Here is a 26781-nt window from a genome sequence, read left to right as displayed (position 1 = left end):
CATGATGTGGTTATGTGTGTGTGTGTGTGTGTGTGTGTGTGTGTGTGTGTGTGTGTGTGTGTGCGTGCGTGCGGGGGGTGAAGAGAGCGGTGGAACAGTGGGCGTGTGCATGCACTTTAGCAAAGTGTATACGTGTGTGTGGGTGTGTGTCTGTGTGGTTTGTGTCTAATTAGGCACGCTCCCACAAGTAGGCCATTAAATTTTGCCTGATCTAAGCTCAGCTCATCCAGCAGGGGTGAGACGCTGTACTGAGAAGACGATACAGGACTTTAAAAAAAAAAAAAAAAATCATCCTTCACCATAGAATAATGCCCTTAATTCACAATGCATATATTAAGGAGATTCAACCTCCTCCTGTTGATCTTAAGGGCTTCAACAGGAATAGAACTGATGGCAGGCACAGGTGACACAGGTGGGTGTTACTGTGTGACTTTGTCAGTCTCATTGAGGGTGGTGAGGTGGAGGTGCAGCAGCACACTGAATCTATCTGAGCAGCAGGCCAGAGCTAATTTCTTCACAGCCAGTGTTTGCCTGTCCAAGCACTTGATGAGCTGAACAGCTGCTCTGTCACTGGAGGGTGGGAGAGAGACTGAGGGAGAGATCCAAAGAGAGACCGAGAGAGAGAGAGAGAGAGAGAGAGAGAGAAATCAAAGAGAGAAAACCTACGAGAGAGAAGGGAAAAAAGAGAATAAGCAACCATGGTAGAAATTCTGAACCTTTTCCGATGTTAAAAACATCTGTAAACTAGGAGGGGAAAAGTAATTATTTCCGTTAAGTAGCTAAATGCTAAATGCTAATAAGCCTGCATTCAATATACTTTAGTTAGTATTTTCTCGTAAGTGTTCAATTTAGTGACCAATTACTTTAATATTGTTCAAAAATGTCTGTCTTTATCTGTTAGTTATATAATGGTTTAAGTACTTGTATTCCATGCCTATATGTAATCTTTAGAAAGAAAAAAAAGGAGAACAGAGGACAGTCAAAGAGAAGAGAAAGACAGACGGCTAGTGGTGAATAAAGAGAGCCAGACGGACGGAGAAATGGAGAGAAGCTGTAAATATCCCAGACTGAATGTAGAGGTCCTTGATGGGTTCAGTTCAGGGTCATACATCATCCAAATCCACCTCCCCTCACCATGCTGCCATAATGCGGGGAGAGGAATGCCTGGAAGGACTTGCAGGCCTGGAAGGCCAAAGTCATGTCCCCCATGATGTTACAGTAGTACAATCTAAGTATGGACAAGCCACAGTGTGTCCACAGCTCTGCCCACTCTAACGAGAAGTGTCATATTGAATAGGTTTGTTTGTGTGTGTGTGTGTGTGTGTGTGTGTGTGTGTGTGTGTGTGTGTGTGCGTGTGTGTGTGCGTGTGTGTGTGTGTGTGTGTGTGTGTCATCTTGGTTGGGTTACCTTGCTACAGAAGGACACAAGTGATTTTAAAATTCCCAAAAAGATGTATTCATTAAGACTCTGTTGCAAATTTAAATCCTAGCAGAATGCTCTTAATTTGCCTTATTAGGCTTAATAAATATTTTCTACTTATTGTCTGCCTCTTAAAACACATTTTTAACCCCAGCACCAAAAATATCAACAACCAACTACGAAGCTCTGATGTATAAACAATTATTCACGTGTGGCTCTGAGACTTGATGAGTGAGTGACACAGTCCCTGAAGTACACCTACACTACAGAGGGACCTGTCACCGTCTCAGTGCTCATTAAACCCAAGCAGCAGCGGACCTATTCTAGCCCGCTTCTTAACAACCTCATGGTGTAAATCGAGCCATTTGCACCGAAGCGAGCGGCGAGAAATCTGCATCCGTGCTGATTTATCGTCAGGTAGGGAAGGTGAAGGATGAGGACAAAGCTCCTCCTCCTGAGAGCTCAAAGATGTCCACTAAGCAGACATCTTGTAAACATGACCAGGAACATAAGAGTTTGACTGCAAGATGAAATCACGTTACTAGTACATAAAAAATAAAACAAAACAAAAAATTGCACTTTCTAAGGATAACAGATAGTGTAATAATAAGGGTGTGTGTTAGGTATAGACAAAAATAAATAAATAATTTTAATAGCCACATTTATTGTGATATATTAAATATATGAAATACCTAAGATTTAACGAACAGGACTTGAATCACATCAATGAATATTAATTAATCGAATGTTGACATAAAGCATCATAAAAATCCATAGAATTTCAATATTAATATTCCGAAAACAATTTATAAAATAAATGTTACTTGCATGGGGGAAACCCTGCAAATGGTGAACTATACCAGATAAATAAAAAAAAAATTCTCTGAACAAAATTGAGCCTCGCACAACTGGAGCAAGTGAAGATTCAAAATACTTACAATGCGAGCACATCTCCAGGGGGTAACTGGCTTCATTTCCCTGAAGAGAGAGAGAAGCAGAGGTGTAACTTCACATTGTAACTGGAGACATCACAACAGTACAAAAACAACCTAAAATTATGCGTAATATAGTTTAAGTAGAGACCAATTACATCTGTTAAGTTTATTATTATTGATTAAAAATTGCTCAAGTAAAAATTTGTATTTTTAGACTATTTTCTACAGAACTGTTTCTACAAACAGTTCTGTAGAAAATAGTCTAAACATAGCTAAAATAGAAAATAGTTTCCTCGTTCCTCAAACAATAGTACCTAAAAGCTAACAGACAATAAATCCTGGTGATCTGTGGTGAGCACTGGATTCATTTTCATACCACACATTTTCTCAACAACAGGAATGTGGACAACAGAAAGAGTATTCAGCCATAATCTGTACAGGGAACATTTAGAGACGTGACAATGTTTGTAGAAAAAGGCTGTTGATATCATAGAACCTTTGTTTTACCAGGAGGTTACATCCTGCCAATCGACAGAAACTGGCAGGATTGTAAATTTAATGGCTTAGACTCTGGACCCTAGAGTTTATGCTGTTCTATAAAAGCGATGGATTGTAACTTCAGCTAATATGTTTAGGACCATGTCTACAGATGTGGTCTTCTGGTTTTCGTTGCTGCTGAGTCATATCATCGCACGAATGCTCTTATCAAAATGAAAAATCTTTCAACATGGGCTTCCCCTCGCTTCAAGGGAAACATCTTTTTCATTGTCTAGAGACTGTGGATGTGAATTCCTCAGATAGTCTACATGCACACGTGTCCTTCAAGTACTGCAGCACCTTCCAACAGACAACAATTCATCCCACAGGTCAGGACTGGCAACATAAGTACTTCATCTTTACAAATAATACATCTTTTTACCATTTTTCACAGTTGTGTGCTTATCACTTTGGATTTTGCCACTGCATATCAATGTTTTACACATTTTAATGGGCACTGCAAAGGATACTCTGTGTTTCGATGCTGCAGATGTGATATATTCTATGATCAGTGTGATTACAACTAAAATGTGACAATGCTGAATGTTTCATGGCAATGCTTGAAAAATAAAAGTTTACTCTGTGCTTTAAAAAGACACACAAATACATAAAGTTGTGACCTGTCCCAATATATTTTAGTTAAGGGATGATAAATCCTATACTGATGAGGTTGAGGTCAAATTTTTGTGTGGACAAGGAGGTAACTGCAGACTGCAAGCACTTACAAATATAAGCCATTTAAAACAGCTTCTGTGAACATTTCAAAATGATGTTTCACTCAAACCCCTTGAAGCTATTTCCTATTTACATGTGCAGCCTCTTTAAAATCATGCATCATGAAATGCACAGCATCACATTTTCCAGCATAACGCAAAGGCTCTTCAAATGAACCATACTCCAGAGACACTGCATGCCGGGTGTGTGTGTGTGTGTGTGTGTGTGTGTGTGTGTGTGTGTGTTGTATTGGCTCATGTTCAGCAGTCACATCTGCATCCCATCCCATCCCATCCAACACTGCAGTGTCCACTGAGCCTGAGTCTGATTGCTGGCAGAGTGAGGCTGAGTGCTCACATGGGAGTCAGTGAGGAGTCCCTGTTGCAGAGAGGAGGGGTGGGTGAGGGGAAGGGGATCCTACAGCTGAGGGAAGAAGATGCCCTGGGCCAGCAAGCAATCAACCGGAATCGTCCTGCAGCTCCATCGAGGAATACCAAACTGAGACGGCAAACTGGACATGCAAACATGGCAGCTCAGTTTAAGCATCCAGTGGCTTTATCCAGAGATGGACTCGTGTCCAGCATACCAGCTAATGGTCATGGAAGCTGGATTTAAAGCCCATTTTTATCAAACGTTTACGTGAAAATCGTGACTTTCAAATAAGTGGAAGCAATACTGTCTGCGTTGTCTTTGCTTACATTACCTCTAGAAGCCAAAGTCAGAAATGTGCAAATCCTACACACAGGAGCTTTAAAGAAAACACAGCAGTAAGGAATTTCAGTCAGAGGTCCACAACAACAAAAGTCTGAACTTTTGGGCACATTTATCCCAGGAACGACTACTTATTAGTAGCATATTATGACAGATAAGAGGAGCTACTCACAGCAACACACAAATACACTATGCACACTGATCCTGGCTTGAAAAAGTACGTGGCAGTTATGTCATCTACTGGCTTATCGCTGTGCTGCCAAACAACAGCAGACTTACCTCGGAGAAGTTGTGGTATTTTAAGAGCATTAAGGACAAAGAGGTGACACAGGATTAGCCAGGAGAGCGACTTAGCATCTGACACCAGAGAGCAGAGTCTGCCACTACTGCAGTGATCAGAGGTTGACATATACGTAGTTTTCCTTTATGGAGCTACACGTTGACTGTGGCTGGGCACTGCCAGTTTAAGGGATTGAATTCCAGTTTAGCTCAGTGTGTAGCGCATGACTTCAGCATTACTGGGGTTGGGTGTCCCATTGCATGTGTGGCTCAAAGCATAATAGTGTCAATGTGATACTTTATTGATCCCTGTAGGGAAAAGTCCTTTTGTTTGCTCTCATACACAGAGCTCACTCTGTTACAGAGGAACAATGCAAGAGCTGTTGAGATGTAGTGAGTGACACTTCACCAGGATTTTGGATTCTAGGCCTAGAACCAGTGTCCTCCAGTTCAAGGACAGGCTCTCTATGCACCCTCACCATGCTACATGAGACTTGGGTTGTTGTTCACACCTGTATTTTGGTTCCCTAGGTCAGCACTAAAGAAAAACAATGATTCATTGTTACTTTTTAGCTCTTGCAAATGAACCAAGAGTTATAAATATTAAATCCTTAATAACACGGATATCCTCACTTCATTGCACTTCATTGTGCTTAGGGTTGCCCCCTAATAGTCGACTTAATTGCTAGTCGCTGTGAAGAGTCTTTCCAACCCACTTTTCATTAAGTGGATAGTCGCATAAAACCAAAAACAACGTGCACTCCATTTGGGAGGCTGCGCCTTGTGACTGGGCCAAAACTATCAGGGGATTGTTACAACACAGTCCTTTTTTCTTCTAACACAGGGAGTCACTTACTGGTGCTCTGTTGCATATGATAACTGTACCAGCTGCCGCCACTAGCTGGTAAGCGGTCCTATTGATTGAATGTACCAGGACTGGGACCTCGAAGGACAGGGGGAATACTGCCAAGGAGCCGCGAACTAGACCAGAGTGGAACAACAGACAAATAATGTACACCAGAGTTCATTTAACCTACACCAAACATAGCTTCAAACCAGTTATTGAGTTTTCATGACTATAGTATAGCAACCGATTCAAAAATGTATCCAGCTCCGGCACTGCAATATGACGCTTCAAACAAAAATCAAATTATTAGTTATAAAGCTGATAGACCAGACGAAACAGATCTATCTCTTTTACTCAAACGTTGCTTAACTGTGATGCTACTTCAGTATACTTAAGAAATGTTACTGTGGCCACTACAGAAAATAGCAGATGAACATTTAACAGACGCAAAGCAACGGCAAATTGCACTTTTGGCATGGGTGTGTTAGCGCTGTAATCATCCAAAATAACTGATTTTAGAAATATCAGAGTGACAACGCCAATGCCCAGAAGATAAATCAAAACAGAATAAAAGAGAGTGGGATAAAGTGGGAAAATCTCTCTGTGCATCCATATAAACGGATGGACAATGTTTTCTGTAGTGACACTCTTGAAATCTTTTAATTTGTCTTAGCTTACAAAAAGTTGATTGAAATAATACCCAGACAAAATGGTGGGTAAATGAGTGCTACTTCCCTGATGTCCACTGTCGTTTAAGTGCTAGCTGTAGGGTCCCTGGAGGTAAAGAGACTTAATGCAAAGCAGATTTGGTGTTGAGGATTACAGGTTACTAAGGCCTGCCTTAGGTCACTGGTATAGCTAACGCGGGGTCAGGAGAAACTCTTGTTATGTGTTCGGTAACAAACCACTTCATGCAGTTCTTGTTGCGCTGTCCCTTTATGTAAATGCAAAAGAGGCATATCAAATGGGGTGATTATAAATATAAAGAAAAAGAGGTAAACAAAGTGAAATGGCCTCTTGCATACACAGAGAGGAATAGGAAGAGAGAGAGAGAGACTCGTGTTGGCTCATCAATAATGCATGCTTCATTCAGAATCAATTAGGCCTTAGCACACAAAACACGTTTTGCATAATGAAGAGTCTGGCAACGCCGCTGGTTCAGCAGCAACGTTACGGCCAACCCAAAAACACGGCTAATTATAGACCCGCAGAACCCAGTCATAACATGAAAGACTGGGGAGTATATTACATGGGGCTGGAGACTTGGAGGGCTTTTCTGAGACATCTTTAGCAGGACGTGAGAATGTATTCTTCTCTCACTCTAAAATAAGCTAAATCAAATGACAGCATATTAATAGTCGGTGTGTAGTAAAAGATACTCCCATCACAACTTGCTCCCTATACTAAAGTAAAAGAGTTCCTCACCTCTTTCCATTTCCTGTTTATATTATATTTCTACTTTATTGTAGATTAAAAGACAGTAAGAACAAGTGGTCCCACCTTAACTCGCAACCAAAAGCTTGAGATTTCTTATTTAAATGCTTCATACAAGGCAGGTTTGCTGAGCATTAATGCTTGTCTCTACAAACATATACACCTGGAGGCAACCTTATCTGACGTTTTTGGGTTTTAGTGCTTCAGTTAAGGGCAAAGTAGTGGCCAGAAGCAGCAGAGATACTCATTCATTCATGCCCAAATGTGCTGATTGGACAAACAACCGGCCTGCTATTAGGTAAGTGCACATTTGCACACTTGACTCACTCATTTTACAGATAAATATCAGAATGAACGAATGACATTAAAAAAAGGTTTGGAAATTTCCCACTGTCCCAAAAGCAATTACATTGTGGCACTCAAAATACTGCACATAATGTTTACATTTAAACACTGTAGCACCTTGTGAGTTGCAGTGCCACCGAGAACATGCTGGAATGGAGCAATGACTTGCATAAACCATAAAAATGAATGAACACTGCTGTGTCTGCAGCAGGCCAATTACCATAGAGTAATCCAGGTCCAGGGTGTGAAGACCCAATGGTGTTTTCTTATGATTGTATGTAAGCCAATATCTCTCAAAACAGCTGTTGCCCAACTTTAAATAGGAGGCCCAGTATAGGCCTCTTCAGACAAAATGCCTCATTCAGCTGCTCACTGTATTCATTCTTTTGGTAGAAAGCAAGATGGGCAGATAACATTCAAAACACTGGTGTATTCTACAGCAGTCCTCCACTTCAGTATCCAAAGTAAGACTGAAAAACAGCAGCAGGAGTTTGTGATTAAATGTCATCAAGTGCACATTTATTAGGCTCAATAACTCTCAGTAATTACTACTGGAAACCTTAGAAAGTGCTGAGACAATTAGTTGATTAGTTGATTGGCAGAGAATTTACTGAAAAGCATTTTGATAAATCAACTGTTTGAGTCATTTTTAAAAAGGACAAATACTGACCATATCCAGCTTCTACTGAACTACAAGCCCATATAAAAAGCAAAAAACTCTGGTGCGTGTATGCACATGGGTAATCAATTAAAACAACGTGCCATTTTATCCACATCTGTGTGTCTAGCATAGCATGTTACTTTTTTCCACACAATGCGCGTTACTGACACGTTTTCTTGAGGTGAAAAGTGTGTTGTGTATGTGTGTTTTCTCCCTGCTTTGCTTGCTTGATTAGTTCAGGGATCACAGCGCTCCCCTCCTCCACACAAATGCGTCTGCGAGTATCAAGCTTGCCATATACCCGAGCTTTATGACAAACATACTCAACCCTCCAGAGTCACAGCGGAGTGCAGAGCTGAGCTGTGCTTTCAGACAGGTCTTTAAATAGAGTTCACCCGTCCATTTTTCAGACCAAGCAGGCAAAACCCAAGCCAATAACCTGCTGACACAATATCACTAATAACCTACTACTCTATTCAAAGCCATGGAGGATATGTGTAAGGTTTAAAATGAGCTGCTAGAAGTTTAGTCATCTGTCTCTTTGCATGGACATTCAGTTGCTCTCCTTTAATTCCTCGAAGCATCACTTCACAGGTGAACAGGTGTGCTTGCTCTATGTTGATATGTGTGCATTTGTGTGCGTTTTGTGTGTGTGTGTGTGTGTGTGTGTGTGTGTCAAGGATCTGTGCCAGATTTAGCAGTCAAGTGCAAATATGAATATAATTACTAAAATCTTAGCTGCCTGAAAGAACTCTGGCGGAGCTAATCCTCTCAGCCATTTCTATCCCTGACTTGGGCTTATGTATAAAGGGTTTTGGAGGTCTCATACTGCTATGTAAACTAACAATGCTTAAATATTCTTATGCATTAACCTAGTGGTGATAAAGCTATACTGTATTTACCAAGTCTTCAACTCAATACCAGGGACACGCTGACTAATGCAGTGACATTAGAAGAAGGTCGTGGCAGAGAGAGCACAAGGATATGAGTGCTGAGTGTAAGCACAGGGCAGAAAACAATCAGGGGATCGTATATATAATTTAAGGCTGCAACTTACTTTTTTTTTTTTACATTAATTTGCTGTATCAAATGGCAAATAATACCAACCAGACACTTAGGGGTTATTTTGTTAAAATTGGTATATTGCATATATTTAGAATTGTAAATGGATGAATATAAAATTAAAATATAAAATCTCTATCAACTAATTGACTGACTTACTTCTAGTTTCAGTGCTCATATATTTCTACAGAAATAGGGCTGCACAATGAATTAAAATATTATTGAAATTAAAATATAACCTATTGCAATATCTAGATCACAAAATCTGTAATGATAAATGTAAAATGTGTGACAAAACAGCATTATAATGAAGTACTGTAGTGCCACAGAGATGCCCTGGCCTACAAATCACTGTTCTTGAGATGTAAGAAAACATGTTTGTTTGATACATTTCGGACGGGCCTGCCCCCACTGCTAAAAAAAATCCTAGAGGAAACACTGACTGTAACAGTTTTTTCAGTGAAAATGAAAGTTGTGGTGAAGAAAGGATCATTCCGCTGTCTACAGAAAGCAACAAAATGAGACCACTGCCATGTGGATTCATGCAAAATGTTGCAGCTGTAGGTGAATATGTTGTATGGAGTTGTCTTTTACATTCAAGGTGTCAAATGAAGTTGTTCATGTTAAAGTTACTTCATAAAACATTTTCAATTGTTATGTTTCATCATATTTTATATAAAAATGTCTTTACTTTTACTTTCTGGAAGTGTGAATATTTGGCTTGTTACTTGATGGTGGGTGTTAGGGTTTGGCAAACTTTTTCCTACTGGCCACAGTCAACCAGCCATAGTCGATTACATTAATGCTTCATGCTCTACTATGGATCGCTGCGGAAGACAATTGAGGCAAAGCCTATCAGTGAATCAAGCCCCATATTGTTGCTTCCATTGTTACCACTGAGGTTCATTATATGCTGCACATCTAATGCCTTGAATGCTGAGGAAGCCAAAACTGAAAGACGCTTATTTTGGTGATTTCAATCAGCCAAAAAACATCAAGCGGGTATAGACTCTGCTTCTAATCTACAGATGATGTATTTATTATATTTCCCAAACCAAAAGTGTAAAAAAAGAAAAACGTAAACCAGTTTTTTAAACCGTCCTCACCTCCTTCTGCACCTGTGTCAGTGGCTAGTTTATATTGCATGTAAACATCTATTTTGATCTTTTCAACTTTTGACCACTACTATACAGTATCTCAAGCATTATATCCCATAAACAGCCTGTTCCAAGCAGTAATTACAGAGGCAAGCTATGCTCGACATGCCATTTGAATGTTACTTTAAACTTTTCTATTCACAGACGCTGACGTACCAGACGGGTAGATGTTTTCTGACACAACTGACAGGAGTTTGCCCTGTGCCCGTGACTGATGGCTCCAGTGCGAACCAAGGGCTGCGGCAATGCAATGACCAGTGAGGAAAATAAATCCAGATTGAGTGGGCTGGTTGGAAGTGCAGTGTGGATCACGTAGCGTTGATCATCACTTCTGCTGGTGGTTCGCTGTGGCTTTTATCTCTTCTACATTATCTACGGCTCCATCCTTATGTGGGTGGCGCTTGATTGCTAGGCAGCATATGGTCCCCTTAGCATCAGATCATTCCACTACATGCTTAAGCAACTGTGTGTCCCTGCCCCCAACCTCCCCCTGCGGCTGAGAAGAATACATTTTGACAGTCCATAAGTTGGCACACTATCTGTACGACATGCATGCCCCGAGTTTCTACCCTCTGGCAGAGAGTTCTGCTGCAGGGCAAATGTAACAAGGTGTTCTTGGCCTTTTTAGCTTACCTTTCTCTGGTTGATGTATTCATGATAGGAAAGTCAAGAAGCCATTGTTGCTGTTGTTTATTTTACTGTACTGTTTTACTGTTGCTGCTCCTAATTTTTGGCCATTGTGTGTGGTTTACAAGTTACAGAGGCACCATAATATGCAGTTTATAACCTCAGGGACAGTAACTTTGAATAACAATGCATAAGCTCCTGATAGCTATGTAGCATGTATCCAACCAGGTGCCATTTCCATGAAGACGGTTTGCTATGTTATCTGGTTGTGAAGCAGTGATCTATCAGTCAATGCTCCAGATTTGAGCTCAGCAAATGTGTTCAGGTGCCTCTTTTAAAAGGACCAGTGTGTAGAATTTAGTGGCATCTAGCAGTGAATTTGCAGATTGCCACTAACTGAACACCTCTCGCCTCTGTATTTGACAACCTGGGAATGACAACGGGTTGTGAATTGTGTAAGAGAAACTCATGAAAAAAAAACACAGTTTGGTTTGTTGGTTCTGGGCTACTGTAGAAACATGGCGGTTCAACACGGCGACCTACGGCGTCTAGATTAAAACGGCCCATTCTAAGGTAATGAAAACACAACGATTATACACTAATATCTATAACAAGCTAATATTAGCCTTTATATCTGCCTGTCTGACTTATCGGGCTGAACTCCAGTTTGTATATTTAATGACCGGTCATTGGCTTGAGTCAATATTTACAGACATTTGAATCTACTGGTAAATAATAACAAGACTGAGCAAGCAAAAACCATAAAACCCCAACTAATAAAGCTTATTAAAGACATACTATCTGTCCAGAAAACAACACAACAGTAAAGCAGTCCTCCCTGCAAAGGTTCTAATCATGCAAGTGAACAAATGGCAGCTACTGCCAATGTTGTGCTATCGGGACATCAATAACTGATCAGAAAACTGATAGGTGGAGTTGTGTTAGATGAAAAGGGATTGTGGGTATGAGAGGACAGTGGAGGGAGGGACAAGGAGCTCAAATCCTGTGCACAGGACCCACAACCCCCTTCATACGCCCTTGAGATTGGTTACTGACAACATGTAAGTTGAATATGGATCCAGGCCTGCTGCCCGGTCAGGTACACTCCTATTGGCCACTACATGGATGCCTAACGGTTACTAGGCAACTCAACCTCACACACGTACACACACACACATATATATGTATATATATATATATAAAGTCAACTGACCAATTAATTAGGACAGCATGAGCCAATCCTGTGGCCTGCTCCTCTAGCCTCCTCTAGATCAGCTGTACATAGAGACAAATGTAGCCTCAGACTGTTCATTAAAGCTTAGGAGTTCAAAAAGAAACAATGTTGTAACTATCAACACAGCGCCATGCTACCTAGAAAAACACATTGAGATACATTTCGTTGCATGTTGAACACAGAGCGAGTGTGAGTCCAAAGACGTAACTTTTCCCTGCCTCAAAATGTGTCACAATTAGTCGCCAAACTAGGGCCTAATACGCGTGTATTTTTGTCACGAGAACTAATTTGCACAGGCCTCGTTGCTAATAAGAAGAGTGAAGGCTATGCCGAGAAGGGATAAGAAATATCTGGGCCACGGGCTTTAGGCTACTGTCAGCCCCGGGGTATTGCACAGAGAGCGCGACAGGGAGCCAAAAGTGGGTGAGAAAAGCGTTTCCTTCTCGCCGGAGCTCTACGTGGTCGACCGTGAACTCAAAGCAAAGCGCTCAGCCCGAAAAAAACAACAACCTGTCAAAACGCCACATTTCTCGACACATTAAAGCCCAGGCCTGCCCACTGGTGTGTTTACCAGTCGGCGGAGGGTGAAAGTAGGAGCTTTGCTGCTTACCATCTTGCAGGTCGGATGATGAAATCCAGGCGATGTGAACGGAAAAGAGGCACAACAGGGGCGGGGGTCGGTAGGCCGCCGAGTTGTGGCGAGAAATACAAAAAAAAGAAAATATGGTTGTGGCGCTCTCTGAAGTCTCGTCCTGGCTTTATACCCAGCTTCAGGCACTCTTCTCCGTCTCTCTCTCCTACACCGAGGCTTTCACTGCAGTGGCTAAGGGAGGGAGACCCGCTGGGAGGGGACAGTAAGCGGAGGAGGAGGCTCGGTTTGACAAGCAGGCGGTGGCGAAGGGTGTGTGTGTTTTGTGTGTGTGTGTGTGTGTGTGTGTGGGGGGGGGCAGTACTGTCCATCCGGGAACTAACATGTTATATTTATTTATTTATATTTTTACCTCCTCGATAGGTTTGTGCTTGTGCTCCCCCTACTGGCGGCATTGCTGTATTGCAGGAAGTCGCAACTCTGGTCTTTTCATGTATGCACGGGCTGTGCACCCTAAGGGTCACTGAACACAACTGGCAGATGGACTTCATTTTATGTAATCCCTATGGCAGTAAGTCGGTTCATCAATAGTGCAGACTTTGCCTCACGGACAGACACTAAATCCATGCTAAGCGTTGTAAATCACAGTGAGATTTGAAGTGGCTTCAGCAGTAGACAGTCGCTGGACTGAAAAGGAAATCTAAACAATGGTACATGTCCTAAAAAATGTTACTGTGTAGTACATGGAATTAACCCTGCCCCTGTTTACTGACAAAGTGTCCCTTTTACAATCATGCCAGCCAGGATTAATAGTACTGGTAGTAATAGTGAAGATAGAAGCAGTAGTATGCTGATCCTGACCCAATGATTCTGGATAGTAAAGAGAAAACCCACCTTTTTTTTTTACTATCTACACCAAATCCTGCAGGATTCTGGCAGTCCTGCAGGGCAAAACACTTCCTAGGGTATAGAAACCTGGACATTTTTACTATCTTTGTATGCTGGTTGGTACCTGCATAAATGATTCCTTTACTTCTCCTCGGTATTCCATTTTGCAGGATACATAACGAGAAGGATCTGAAATGTCATCCTGCTTTATTGGGCTTTCTGCAGGACCTCATTTATAGCTGAACAGACCAGAGCACCAAACAGCAAGTTGGTGAGGACTGTAAATTCAAATGCTCATTTTTGCAAGTGTAGAAAATGTCATGTTTAGTGTTTGCGTTTGTATGGTGAATGATTAGTTGTAACTATTGTGATTGACCTACATCCCCAGGCTTTTTGGTACCTTTTCCATCTTGCCATGTCACATATTTCTGCAGGGTTTGTGATGCACCAGCAGTTCATGAAGGTATTCTACTTGAAAACTATATTTTTATAGGTATATATACTATATACCTATAAAAATATAAATGATAAATGGTGCTTGTCATACTCTAAAAACTCCCATATACTGCTAGTATGCACTTGATATAATTCACTTGTGTAGTGTCCTTTGTAATAATGATTCAGCCTACAGTAATAGTTTCCCATTTGGGATCAATAAAGCCAGTCTTTTGTTTTGTTCTTCCAGTAGTAGTTGCTGAATAATCTGAAATAATGTAGTTCAGTTAGTTCAGTTACAGTAGATTTAGAATAAATGAAATACCTTGCCACACAAGAAGATTTTCCATTTTACTATTAATAACATTATAAACAAACAACACTCACAGGTCAGAATGATAGGTCTATAGGTCACCACTACATTGCAATATTTCATTGTTATTTTGTTGACTGATTTCTTGCATAGGTGAATTGTCAATATGTCCATTTCTACTAAAATACACACAATATGAAAACACTTCCAATGGTTCACTGTACAAAAACACTATTAAAATATTATTTTTACCACAAGAAATAGAAAAAAATATTAAAATATATTAAGTTTATGTTCTGAATATTCCAAATCCAATTTCTCTTTAATAAATACAAATATTCATGGCTAAGTCCTTCAGAAGAGGTAGAGAAAACAAACTGTAAATATTATATATAATATATATATATAAATTCCTACTTCCAATGCACTGCATCATACTGTACACAAACTGGTACCACAACATAATACACATACACACAGCTACACAGAGAGTCAGTGACAGATTTCATCAAGGTACCTGGGTGAAGTTCACAATTTGATTATTCAAATGTAGTAAAAGTAAAAATGTTATGAGATGGGCAACTGCATTGTCTTCTAACCCTTTCAGACAATCTCTCTAGTTCATTTGTCTAGCTGGCTAGCTCCCTATGGTGAGTAATGATCAGGTTGCAGCGAGGCGTTCAACTACATCTTTAGTCAATCAAGAGTGACATAAAATGGTTTTGGAGGTGGCAGCAACAACACCAACAGGACTGTTCAGATAAAAAGAAGTGGTATCTCCCCCATGATACAGATATGGTTAAAAGTAGCAGCAAAATAGGCTGAAAGTATTAATAAAGTATTTTATGTAATCCTTGTACAAGTTACTGCACTTTTATTATTACTTGAATTCATTCTTAACTATGTGTAGAGATTGCCTTTGCCCATATTGCCGTGCTCTCTTGCATACTTTGAAAATATACCCCACAACATAAGAAGCTGCAGATGTCATGGAATGTTCCCATCAGAGGACAGATGGGGCCAATGAAATTAAAATGTCACTAAGGCAAAGACACTGATCTTAGTTGAGAGGAATAGAAACGCTGTATTCTACAAGGTAAAAATAACATTATGGTAAATGATAATATTACTTATTACACTTGACTTCCATGCCATCAAAAGGTTTTCAAAGAACTGACATGACATGAATTTCTGGAAATGTTAGATAGACTTTTTGGAATGAAACACATTTATACGAGCACCGTTTACAAAATACACACACACATACATACATACATACTGTAGCTAAACACACAGGCACACATGCACTCACACACATACAGTACTGTAAATACACATGAGTCTGACACACTTGAGGGTTACTAGATGCCACAAGTGAACAGTGATAAAAATTATTTATCCCAAAATGACATTTGATTAACCACTGTGAAGTGACGAGCAACATCACTCCATTTTATATGTTCTGCCATGCCATAGGATCTAATCTGGCAGGAAATCTGATGCATTTTTGTGGTAAAAAACAGGGTAAAGGTGAGTTTTCTTTTCAAACAGAGTATAATCTTTAGATTTTGTGATATTGGTAGATTATCGGAAGAGTGAAAGACTACAATAAAGCCAAAACAAGGAGGACAAACGCACCCTTTTAGCAACAGGAAACAATAGAAAATGTCTTAATTTCATCATGACACACTGAATTTTTCAAGCTTTTTCCTCCATTAGACAAACATCTCCTTGTTGACCCACATGAGTGTGCGCGTGTCATTGGGTTTGCATTCGTACTCGATGCTGTTGAAGCTGTTTCCCCACTGGCAGTGGTCCCTCTTGTTGTAGTTGTAGTACTTCACCTGCCACACGGTTTCGAACATTCCTGCCTCTGTGAACTGAAGGAGAAGCACATGCACAGTTGGGTACATACCGTACATACAGAGACAAACATTTTCAGCATCTCTGATGAAGGACTGATGAAACATGCATAGTGGACAGATGGGACCTGACACGTATAAGAAACTCATGTAAACACAGACACTCGCACAATATCACTATGTGTAAAATCATGTGAAGGTGAAGTGAAGAGGAAGCAGATGTATACATGCACACACAAACACACATCACATCATCCCAGAGGCCCCGGAGTGTGAACTGGACAGATGGGCAGGCTACACACAAACAGTCATGTCAAACCACATGAAATTATATTTATATTTATATTCATGCGCACTTTTGTAAAATTGTGGTTGAACCTGTCGTTACGATTAAGAATAGAAGTTAAAAATGTTCATTTTAACTTAAATGTATTTGGACATTTATATCAGATGGCAGTGCTCTCATGGCCATATAGAGAACAGCTGCTTCCTCCAGGTGTCTGTGTTTGGCTGCTGGCTGAAAAGATTTGCCCCCTCTGAACACCAGGAACTCATTTTGTGGTTAATGTTTGAACCATGAGACCATGCACATCTTATGTTAGCATGGGGGTTTGGCAGTGGATTTTGAAGTAACTAGTAAGTGCCTAGCAAATAACTTTATTTTTTTTATAACGAGCTAGTGAAGGATCGAGATATATAGAGAATGAGGATATAAGGTCAATACTCTCAGGGGAGGTAGGAAAGGGATCCTGCTGATCAAATTAAGTTCATTAACTCATACCAACACCAAGATACCATTGTTGACAACAAGAAAAATACAGAATATCACAAGACTTAGCAGTGTGAGGAAATCAGAGGAACTGAGCGTTTTAAAGTTGGAGTTACATACAAGCTGAATTCAGATATATCTTTGGTTTGTTGATTTTCCCAAAAGATTGTTAAATAAATGTGTGTTGTGTAATTGTTTAGCTTTTTTTTCTTTATGAAAGTAAAAAAAATCTGTATGCCACTTGTACTGGGGGTGATTTGAAAATTTATATAGAGAATCAAATAAAATTATATAGAGTTAACATCCAATCCAAGCTGAAATAAGTGTTAAAAAGAGTCAACACACCTAATTTTACAAGCTCTCGATATCATCTAGCAAGGCCTTCATTGGGTGTTTCCTGCAGTTTGCCAACCAAACAGGCATCCGAACAGACCCTCATCTGATCCTGAACACTTACTGGCTGTAAAATGATTTTTTGAATGCTGGCTTTCTCTTTCCTTTGCTTCCAGACTCCAGCCCTATGTACAATATATCCATACCTGTATGTTGATTTGAACTGGTTGCCTCTCTCCACTCTTGGTATGCGCCACCCCTTCTGTGTCGTACTGGCCAGTATATACCACCGACTGCGGGTCTTTAGACTGCTGCTCCAGGGGGAAGGTCACCCCACCCACACTCATCGACCTGCATACAGGTAGACAGCACACCTGATCCATCAATGAACCTTCTTAAAACTAAAAGTTCATGTGAATGTGAGACTGCTGAAGCCAGATCAGCAAAGCATGAGTGGGAACGGATAACACGTGTTAATGAAATAAAAACAAGATGTATCTAAAATTATTTGATTGAATGCATTTAAAATTACCTGCAGTTCAAAAGCACAAATGAATAGATTTTAACCCCAATAATTGTATCTATATATTAAAAACATGGCTCATATAACCTGTGAGCATCATATTCACATTCTGTGTTCCAGCCAGTATTTCATGTTGACAAATCATTTAGTAAAATAGGTCTCAGCTGTGTGTCATGAACATGCCCCAAATGCAATACATTTCCTGTGCATCATGGCGTGTGTGACCTATTTTTATCCCCCAGTGCTTGTTCGGGGATTTTTCACAGCCTGATATACAGAAACCCAACACTAATCCTTAATTGGAGATGAAAGAACAACAGCACTCATTACATAATCGTGAATTGTAGGCAAATCACAAGAGGGCGGTGACACAAAGCCCAAACGTGGAGTCCTAATCTGTGGTGGATTTGACATGCGGCCAATTGGGGTTTATGCTGCCTTCAGGTGCTCCTCGTAAAATCCTACTTTCGAAAGCAACACTTGCGAAAAGGACTTGTTGAGCGCTCAGTTCTAAGACTTTTGATCAGAAATATTAACTCAAAGCAGTGCAAGGATATTTTAATGTGACACATATGTGTTAAAGGGCATTTGAAAGCGATGTTGTGTTTTCTGTCCCCAAACCTCCACTTTTTGTCCACTTAATGTGCGGCAGCCTGACCATATATCCTACTCTGCGTGAATGCAGTCTTAAAATCTGCAGAAAAACCCTGTTAAAGTCACCACTATTCGTGCATAAGAGGAATGAGCCTCACCAGTGATTATGTAATTAACACCCAATTATTATAGCCTAATGTATTTACTCTCTTTAAGTAAGACTCTAGACTACGTTCTGGCAGTAAAGCAGATAAGACCCTGCTGTACAGTGTATTTACTTTGTAAATTAAATACATTTCAGCCAAACAATTAAAGAAACTTCCAACATTGTATCGATTTGGGGAAGATTGAAATTTCCTGAATAAAGACAAGAAACCTGTAGGCTACAATAACTTCAACCACCACCATTATTTGGCTCAATCTGTCCTTTTGCCTTCCCATGTTGCTCAATGGTGAATTAAGTGATCTTTGTGGTCTTTCTTCCTGAAGGACCTTAAAGGAATATAACCGTCTGACCGTGATATCTGTCGTGATATTAGTATTAGCTCTGGCATAGCACTGTGGGTTATGACTAGGTCACGATAATCCACGCCTGAAACAAAAATCGAAGGGCTACCTACGTGGCCTCGACCGCTCCTGGTTTAACGACCACCTCGATTTTATACTTGGACCCGGTCAGCAGTTTGATGGTCCGGGTCTGTCCGAACCTGGCGCCGTCAGACTTGAAGTGCACCGCGCTGTTGTTGGGAAGCATCTTCAGGGAAATCCCAATTTTGACGATCTGAGGGACGTCGGCCATGTTTCCATATAGCTGGTATTACCAATAAAATCAACAGGATTGCGGAGTGTGTGTGTGTGTGTGTGTGTGTGTGTGAGAGAGAGAGAGAGAGAGAGAGAGGTGGTCGCCGGTGTCGATCAGTTGAGGCAGACGGACAAATGCCGTGCGGAGAAATCCATAGCACAGTAGAGGGAATTGCGCCAGGCTGCGCTCCGTAATCCCGTCCAACCTACAGCACAGGGCTAATCCCAACCAATGCTCTCTCTCCCTCTCTCTGAAAATCTCTCACACCACCCTCTTTCCTGTCCCCACCCTCTCCCTCGCTCTCTTCCTCTTTACTCCCCTTTCTAATTCACAATCAAGTGTCAGCTCTCTCATTGTATTTAAATCCAGTGTAAAACCCCGCTGTCGCTGTCCGAGGTGCTTAAAACTGCCAATTAAGACTGTGGATTACTTTAATTGATCGTCAGGGACTGGGTGACAGGCTGTGAAGCACCGGCTGGGATGGGAAAGAACAGCTCTAACTGAATCATCATAATAAACTACTAGTAAATGACATCCTGGATCCTGGTGGAGCCTCCTGCCATGGTCCTGCTTGACTGCCATTGCCAATACTGTTGTTGCTGTGCACCTGTCTGTTGTCTGTGCTTTTCTTCTTCTCTTTTTCTCTCTCTCTCTCCCCAACTGGTCGGACAGCGCCCCCACCTGAGCCGGAGGATCTGTCTGGTTTCTGCCTTTTAACAGGCGTTTTTCCTTGCCCTTGTGCCAGTGCTTGCTCATGGTGGTACTGTTGGGTCTCTGTAATTAATGTTAAGAGTTCGGTCTGACCTGCTCTATTTGAAAGTGTCCTGGTAACTTCTGTTATGAATTGGCGCTATACAAATAAAATTGAATTGAATTGAATTGAATTGAATTAAGGTAAAAAATAAATGTAGATTATAACAGGCAGCATTCAGTCCAGGGTCCACCAAAGCTACATCTCCACTTCCAGAAAAATTAAATGGTTCTTCAAAAGGCATTGAGCCATCACCAGTGAAATAATCTCTTTATTGAATGGATGGTTCTTCAGGTACTTCATATGATTTTCTTTTTTAGTATTAAAGGGTTCATTCTTATTTGATGGATGATTATGGCATATAATAAGGTAAATATACTCTCATGGGACTTGTATGTTAGAAAATGTTAGGAAGGCCAAACTACAAAAAATAACTAATTAATTCAAAAAAGTGCAGACAAAGAAAAAGTAGGAATTTCTAACAATTGCTCCAGAATAATGTTATCCAGGTCTTGTTTTCTATCTTCCAGCTTTACAATGAAGATGATTATAAATAACTTTATTGTAAATGGATCAAAGTGATATTAGTAAAAAAAAAAAAAAAACAAGCATAAAGCTAGGCCTTCATGAATTAAAGAATACTCCAGTATCCAGATGGAATCCTCAGATTGGATCTACTCACACAGACCCTGTTTTTCTGCCCCAACATAGCAATTTCTCAACTTGTCTTGACTTATGTTCATACAACATACAAGGAACTTTAGCCTATGATAGATCAAACCCTTGGAAACCATATAATCCGGGGATTATATGCTCTGTTTGAGGAGTGCGCTGTGCCAACTAAAATAAATCCTGCCTGACTGTCCTTAAGGTTCGCACATTGGCAGAAAATGAGCTCCCCTCTCTGGGAAAATGGGCTCTCAGCAGGTAGACTTTGAACCTGCCTTTACAGGTTAACATCTGCACTGGTGGGGTGAGGTTTTTCACTATAGCGTTTCTTGCTTGTTATATGCCTGTTTTGCTATTTCACACATGCTAGTGTCTGAATTAAAGTCTGTAGGCTACCAGTTATCTCGCTAGCTAACTTTAATGTGAAGGCGCTGCAATTGGCGCTTTACAAAACTAACACTATCAGGTTTTATTAGGTTGATATAAGGTCAGGTTTGGAGACAGGATTGTCATTAATCTTGAGGTAAGGTTAGATAGCATTAATATTCATAAAAACACACTTTTAAAGAGGCTGTTTTGAGTTGAGAAATAATAATAAGGCATAGCCCATATAACCAGTTCGGATATGCAGACTGAAGTGATCTTCTCACCAAGTAAGGTTGTAATGGATGCCATTGTGGAAGAAATAGGCATCAAAAGAAGCTACAGAGCATCTGCTCACAAGATCCAACACTGAAGATGCAAAAGCATTGACTGGACGTATAACTGCAGAGCTGGCAGAATCTGCACTATGACAGGGCTTCAGAAAAGGCTGGGAGGTACTGATGGTGTTCAAAACTGTGCATGGAAATCTCCTATGTGCATTGCTTAAATCAACAACTGGATCTGGTGGTTAGCTACATGTTGGCAGTGGAGCAGTCACTCTGTACAAATTCTTCAGAAAGTGCAGTGCTGCTGTACAGCACAAAGGTGGATGGTTTTTACAACTACTGGATCAAAAGTGAACAGGACCTTTAGCCACTGTGTCTGTGATCATTGTGTCTTTTAAGGATATCTCCACCATATTGTCGTAGATTGATGCATTGCGTGTCTGCAGTGAAGAGATGGGGATGGAGGCAGCTTGGCTTTTGCAGGAAGTTTCCAAGCCTGCCTTCATATTTCTTGTTTTCCTTGTGCAAAAGCTGCTGGTGATCTTGCAGGCAGAGGACATGGACCTGTTAATGGGGTTGGAACTGGTGGCGAGTGCTGTGAGGCTGAGTTTACTGAGTTGTGGAATAAGGCCAACGATGCTCATGCTGCTACTCCTGCACCATCAAAACAGAAACATGCAATGAATAAAGAAATGGAACAGTTTGTAGTTTTAGAGACTACAGGACAAAAGAACAATGGCAAGATGGAACTGCACAGACTTACACTTTACAGCACAATTGACACTGTGCCTGGAGAAACTGGTCAGTGCTTCAGTGAACTTGCTGCATTGAATCTACAAAAAAATGACATGGTTTTGGATTTGCACATACATCACACATCATGACATTAACAAAGTCAATGAAACAGAGTGTGTGGTTGCAAAGCAGTTTATTTGCACACAAACAGAAAAGGAGGCAATAGAGAGCTGGATAACACAACTCCTCTCTGCTGGAAGCCATGCCAAGTGTAGTGACTGCCATAAGGCTTGGATTAACACTTGGTGTATCCACTACGACGTCTAAAAATGAATTCTCACTGAGGAATGCCTTCACTGACCGCCATCGCTTCATGCACCATGCATTTAAGGCACAGTTACTTTTATTATTTCATTATTATTTAAGTTTTGCTCAGATGTACGTACAGACAGTATGAACATATTAGAGCTGGCAGTGGTGCTGTTGAGGTTTCAGGACAGATAACAAACAACTTTGCTTTGACATCAAGTGAGTGAGTTTTTTTCTAGTTAAAAAATCAGTCAATTTATGCATCTCTTCTGTTATTCTATTCTATTAGTTGTTTTATTTCTTATTTTGAATCTTGATTCAATATGATTTGCTGTTTTCTAATGTCACCACTTGAGGGCACTGTTGCTTGATTTCAGCAATAATAGGCAAAAAAACATCACTGTGTGTTGTCTTTCAAACTTTGCTGACTTCTGTAGTAAACGCTATAATGCAAAATTGCCATATAATGGCTGCAGATTGTATTTAAATGTGCAAGGAAGCATTTATTTAACCAAATATGCTTTAATCTATGTTAACTTTATTAATGCATCAATTTTTACACAACTGGTAGAATATAGAAAATACAAGTAGAAAATCATTTTGTAAAGTAACCCACACATTACAATATAGTAACAAAAACGTTTTGTGTGTAGCTTCAGTATAAAGCTGAAGTCATTTTGGGGAACATTACTGGTAAATTGTGGGTGTTTTCTCTGAATACTATAGAACATTCCTACTGACCCATGTAACCCTGTAGAGTCATATAATATAATAATATAATATTAGAGGGACCAGGCCTATGTGGTAAATCCTGATGTTCAACACCAATTGTTAAGGGCTTGACTCGCATGCGGTTCCCCTGTAATACTTGTGTTTGACCACTAGAGGCCACGCTTTGATCACAACAGGGAAAACTCGTGTCTTTGCTTTAAAAAAAAGGTTAGAGTAGGGCAGTGATGCACGTGATGGCGTCATATTGCTGACATCATCACGAGGTTAGGATGGATGAAATCAAAGTGGGAAAAGTTCAAATCCAAGAAAAGTAAACTTATCTGCAACAACTACTTTCAGTTGAGGACTGCAGCGAAACCGGAACACTTGGAATAATATTCAGCTTACATACTAACACCATCATTGAGGTTATTGATTAAACTGCTGCTAACATGTGCGTTTTTGTCAGCTGGTCAAAGAAATAAAAATAACAAACAAAAATAAAAATCTTGTCACACTTTTTAAATACTCTTTTCCAAAACTCAACAGTGCTTATATGGACATAAATACTTATTTATTTGCATGTAAATTGTGCAGCGAGACATTTGGTTTGATATTGAGTAAGAGGTTGCGAAGAAGAGGGAAAAAAAGAAAAGAAAAGAAAACGTGGGCAATGCTCTCCGGGTCCGATGGTCGGTCAGTGGGGAAGAGAGTGACGCAGCTGTTCACATAATCGGAAAGCGAGGTAGTTAAAGACCGAGCAGACCACCGTTACCATGTCAGCATCTGCTGGAGCCTGTTTCTCTGAATATGAATTCATCTCTGAGTGCTGTTCAATAATGAACCAGTTTAGTGATGGAGTTTAAGTTAGACAAGTGATAATCACGCAGTGTGAAACCCTGTTTAATAATATTTTCATTTATATCAGCAACTTCATGCCCAGTTTCCTCCTGAAGTCTGACTTCACACGCACGAGAAGAGACTTTCTTTTTTGTCAGCAAGTGTTTAAAAGCAGAATTGTATGTGTGGCCGATTCATGCAGCGTGTTTTCCTCAATATTTTCTGAAATAAACCGATCCAAACGATCAACCAACGTGATTGTTTTGGGCATTGGGTAATTTCCTCGCCTGCGTAAAACCTGCGTCATCGGTGCATTGGTGTCTTTTGATGTTTCTTCAATTAACATTTACGATTCTAATCGGAAACCACAGATACAGCCACGAGAGATGCCGAGATCACCTACTAATCCAGTGGTTCTGGTGGTGTTGGTTGCGCTGCGTCCTTCTCTGCCCGGTGCGTAAAAGAGAACCATGCTTTGGGGCAGCACCGGCAGGCTCCACACACATTGACAAACAGAAGCAAGACGGCGAGTGAGAGTGAGTTTGTGGAAGAAAGTGTGTGGGAGTGTGGGAGGGTGGTAGAGCCCTCCCCCCGCCAAATGTCTCGATGGATCCACTCCTTCATAACCCAACTCTTTCCCAACCTTGCGCAGATGGCCAAAGTGTCCAAACCGGACTGTGAATCAGCTGAACTGGCCACAGAATGACAAGGTGAGAGCAGATTAGACATTTAACTCTTCACCCACTGCATTGTTTCATTTAGTGTGTAGTTTAAGTCAAAGTAGCCAAACACCGTCTGGCGATAGGGCGCTTGGCTTCATGTGAATGTCTGCCGGTATCCCAGCGCACAGCGCTGGTGATGCCATGCCGAGAAGTCACACCGGCGACGACAGCGGCGGCACCGGGCTCTGGCTGAAGACCTCAACGGGACGCCGGGTGCAGGACTACGCACTGAAAGATGTGGAGTCCGGTAGGAGGACGATGAACAACGCGGTGCGAGTCGGGGACGGTCTCTTGTCTCCCACCGCTGCAGGTGCGGTGGGCACCGAGAGGAAGCAGGGCGCCCGGCTCAGCCTGCTGGGGAAGCCGCTGATCTACAGCGCGCAGAGCGGCCGCCGGAACGCGCGGTATCGGCGGCTCCAGAATTACCTCTACAACGTGTTGGAGAGACCGAGAGAATGGGCTTTCATCTACCACGCTTTTGTGTGAGTACTTATACTTTTAGTCATTTTACAGTAGAGAGCCAGACAGTACAAACCACTTGAAATCTTTTTTTCTGCTGATTCTTTTCATTTAAATTATGTTTTCACTGGGTTTAAAACCTCTGAAGGCTGAATTGAAAATGACAGATTTTAGTTGATATTGCCAGTTGCTCACCTGATGATAGTGACCAGCTGGTGTCATGGTGCGCACACACATCATGGTATCAAACTGAAGTTTTACGGGGACGTGGTTTACATATTTAATTTATTTCATGTATGCAGTTCCATCACCCATGCATACGTGAGCACATGCATAACAAACATGCACATATATGCATAGAAACACAAACACACATTTTCTATCTTTTTTCCCTCATTTTTATAATGTTGGTGGTTAAGATGTCCTTACTGTGACTATTATTGACCTGATTTCATTCACCTGTTGATTGATTTCTTGCTACATCAACTTATGTCTGTACAGTGATGTCTTTTGAATGTGATCACTTGTTGCTCCAGCCAAGAAGACTTGTGGAAGACAGAGCCTGAAACTTTTATAAATTAATAACTTTAAAAATTAGCTACAGGTGTGTGTGTGTGTGTGTGTGTGTGTGTGTGTGAGGTGTGTGTGTGTGTGTGTGTGTGTGTGTGTGTGTGTGTGTGTGTGTGAGTGTGTGTGCTGGTATGTGAAGGTTTTGAAATTTGAATTATCAGTACACACTCAAGTGATATTGCACACCTAATTGCAAAAACTGCATTTAGAATCAATAAATCAGACTAAGTAGTATATTATCCCTATTTTCTTCCTAATCTTTACGTAACACTGGAAGCTCCAACAGATTTGGGACTTTTAGAGAAGGTCAGCAAGCTGTCAGCTGAAAAGTAATGAATGTAATATTAACTGCTCTTCCTGTGCTGATTTTGAGTTTGGCATCACCAGTTTGGACAGAGAATGGGTCTGGGAAAAGTCCTGGAGGGACTCTTTTAAAGCTGACATGTTTCATTTCTTAAATTTAAAACAGCCTTCAGCTGACCATAGCTCAGTTTTTCTGGTGTGAAATAGCTCCTTCATGGCCAGAATTTCTGATCTTAATTTTCTTTTTTCGTAAAAACAACATCCAGTTTCCTCTTTCCTCATGCAGTTTCAATTAACCAATTTGGAGATTATTGCTAACATTCAGGCTGAGCTTTCCTGGTTTGTGTCTGTCTGAACTAATAGGATTTGTTGTTGTATTGCCTGATGCTGTTTGTGTCTCAAGGATGCCTGTCAACATGACACACGCACACATACTGTAAATGGTATTAATCAACAACAGTTGTTTTCTTGGTTGTGGTCATCTTCAGAGATAGTTGATTGATCGTTGGTATGAACTGGTGATCCACAAGAGCCCTTTGTGGGTTGTTGCTTTTGTGTTCTTTCTCTGCTGCACATATGTACAAGAAATCATCTGTCAATCAAACAATGCAGACTATTGTTTGATTGACAGGTGAGTGCTGTGACTTAAGTTAGGGTTTTCAGTAAGTGGGGCTCTTTTCTGCGTATGCTCACCCGTTGAAGCAGTCGATGTTCGTGTTAACTAGTTCTCTTTATGTTTATTTGAAACACCTGGCAATGTAAAACGCATCATATCCCGTGTGGCTGAGGATATTTCAGAGGAAAAAGCTGTCAGACACTGAGTGTTTAGTGTCTTTGTTTTTAGAATTAAATTTATTTATATGAACATGTGGCAGATTATTACACAGGGAGTTGGTGTTTCATGGAAGAGTGGGCTCAGCATCAACACAGCTGTAGTTATTCCAACAGAATACAAACTTTTTGTCTTTTTCTCTCACTGCATCTATCTATG

At 40.8% G+C, this 26781-nt stretch overlaps 3 protein-coding genes across 13 annotated transcripts in view; 1 reads left to right on the top strand and 2 right to left on the bottom strand.

Annotated features, from left to right (window-relative positions):
* Positions 1-12858, bottom strand: part of LOC127375071 (calcineurin subunit B type 1) — a 28003-nt gene extending 15145 nt beyond the window's left edge. Inside the window, exons 1-2 of the mRNA XM_051420902.1 lie at positions 12574-12858; positions 2359-2398 (exon numbers count right to left, since the gene is read on the bottom strand). Coding sequence (XP_051276862.1) covers positions 2359-2398; positions 12574-12576 — 43 coding nt within the window. The 5' untranslated portion in view covers positions 12577-12858. The remainder of the gene's footprint in view (positions 1-2358; positions 2399-12573) is intronic.
* Positions 12859-14213: 1355 nt separating this feature from the next.
* Positions 14214-19332, bottom strand: cnrip1b (cannabinoid receptor interacting protein 1b). Its single transcript, XM_051420914.1, has 3 exons — positions 18890-19332; positions 17359-17503; positions 14214-16068 (listed from the first exon to the last, which is right to left on the bottom strand). The coding sequence occupies exons 1-3, from the start codon at positions 19066-19068 to the stop codon at positions 15904-15906; spliced, it is 489 nt and encodes a 162-aa protein (XP_051276874.1). The 5' UTR covers positions 19069-19332; the 3' UTR covers positions 14214-15903.
* Positions 19333-24019: 4687 nt separating this feature from the next.
* Positions 24020-26781, top strand: part of kcnq5a (potassium voltage-gated channel, KQT-like subfamily, member 5a) — a 98433-nt gene continuing 95671 nt past the window's right edge. For 2 of the 11 annotated variants that reach the window (XM_051420294.1, XM_051420295.1), the window contains exon 1: positions 24020-24940. In XM_051420294.1, coding sequence (XP_051276254.1) covers positions 24561-24940 — 380 coding nt within the window. In that variant the 5' untranslated portion in view covers positions 24020-24560. The remainder of the gene's footprint in view (positions 24941-26781) is intronic. The other 9 variants (XM_051420302.1, XM_051420299.1, XM_051420298.1 and 6 more) reach the window with 7 other exon arrangements.

This window comes from Dicentrarchus labrax, unplaced genomic scaffold (assembly GCF_905237075.1).
Source record: "Dicentrarchus labrax unplaced genomic scaffold, dlabrax2021, whole genome shotgun sequence".
Taxonomy (NCBI): domain Eukaryota; kingdom Metazoa; phylum Chordata; class Actinopteri; family Moronidae; genus Dicentrarchus; species Dicentrarchus labrax.
This window is presented reverse-complemented; position numbering and strand designations above follow the sequence as displayed.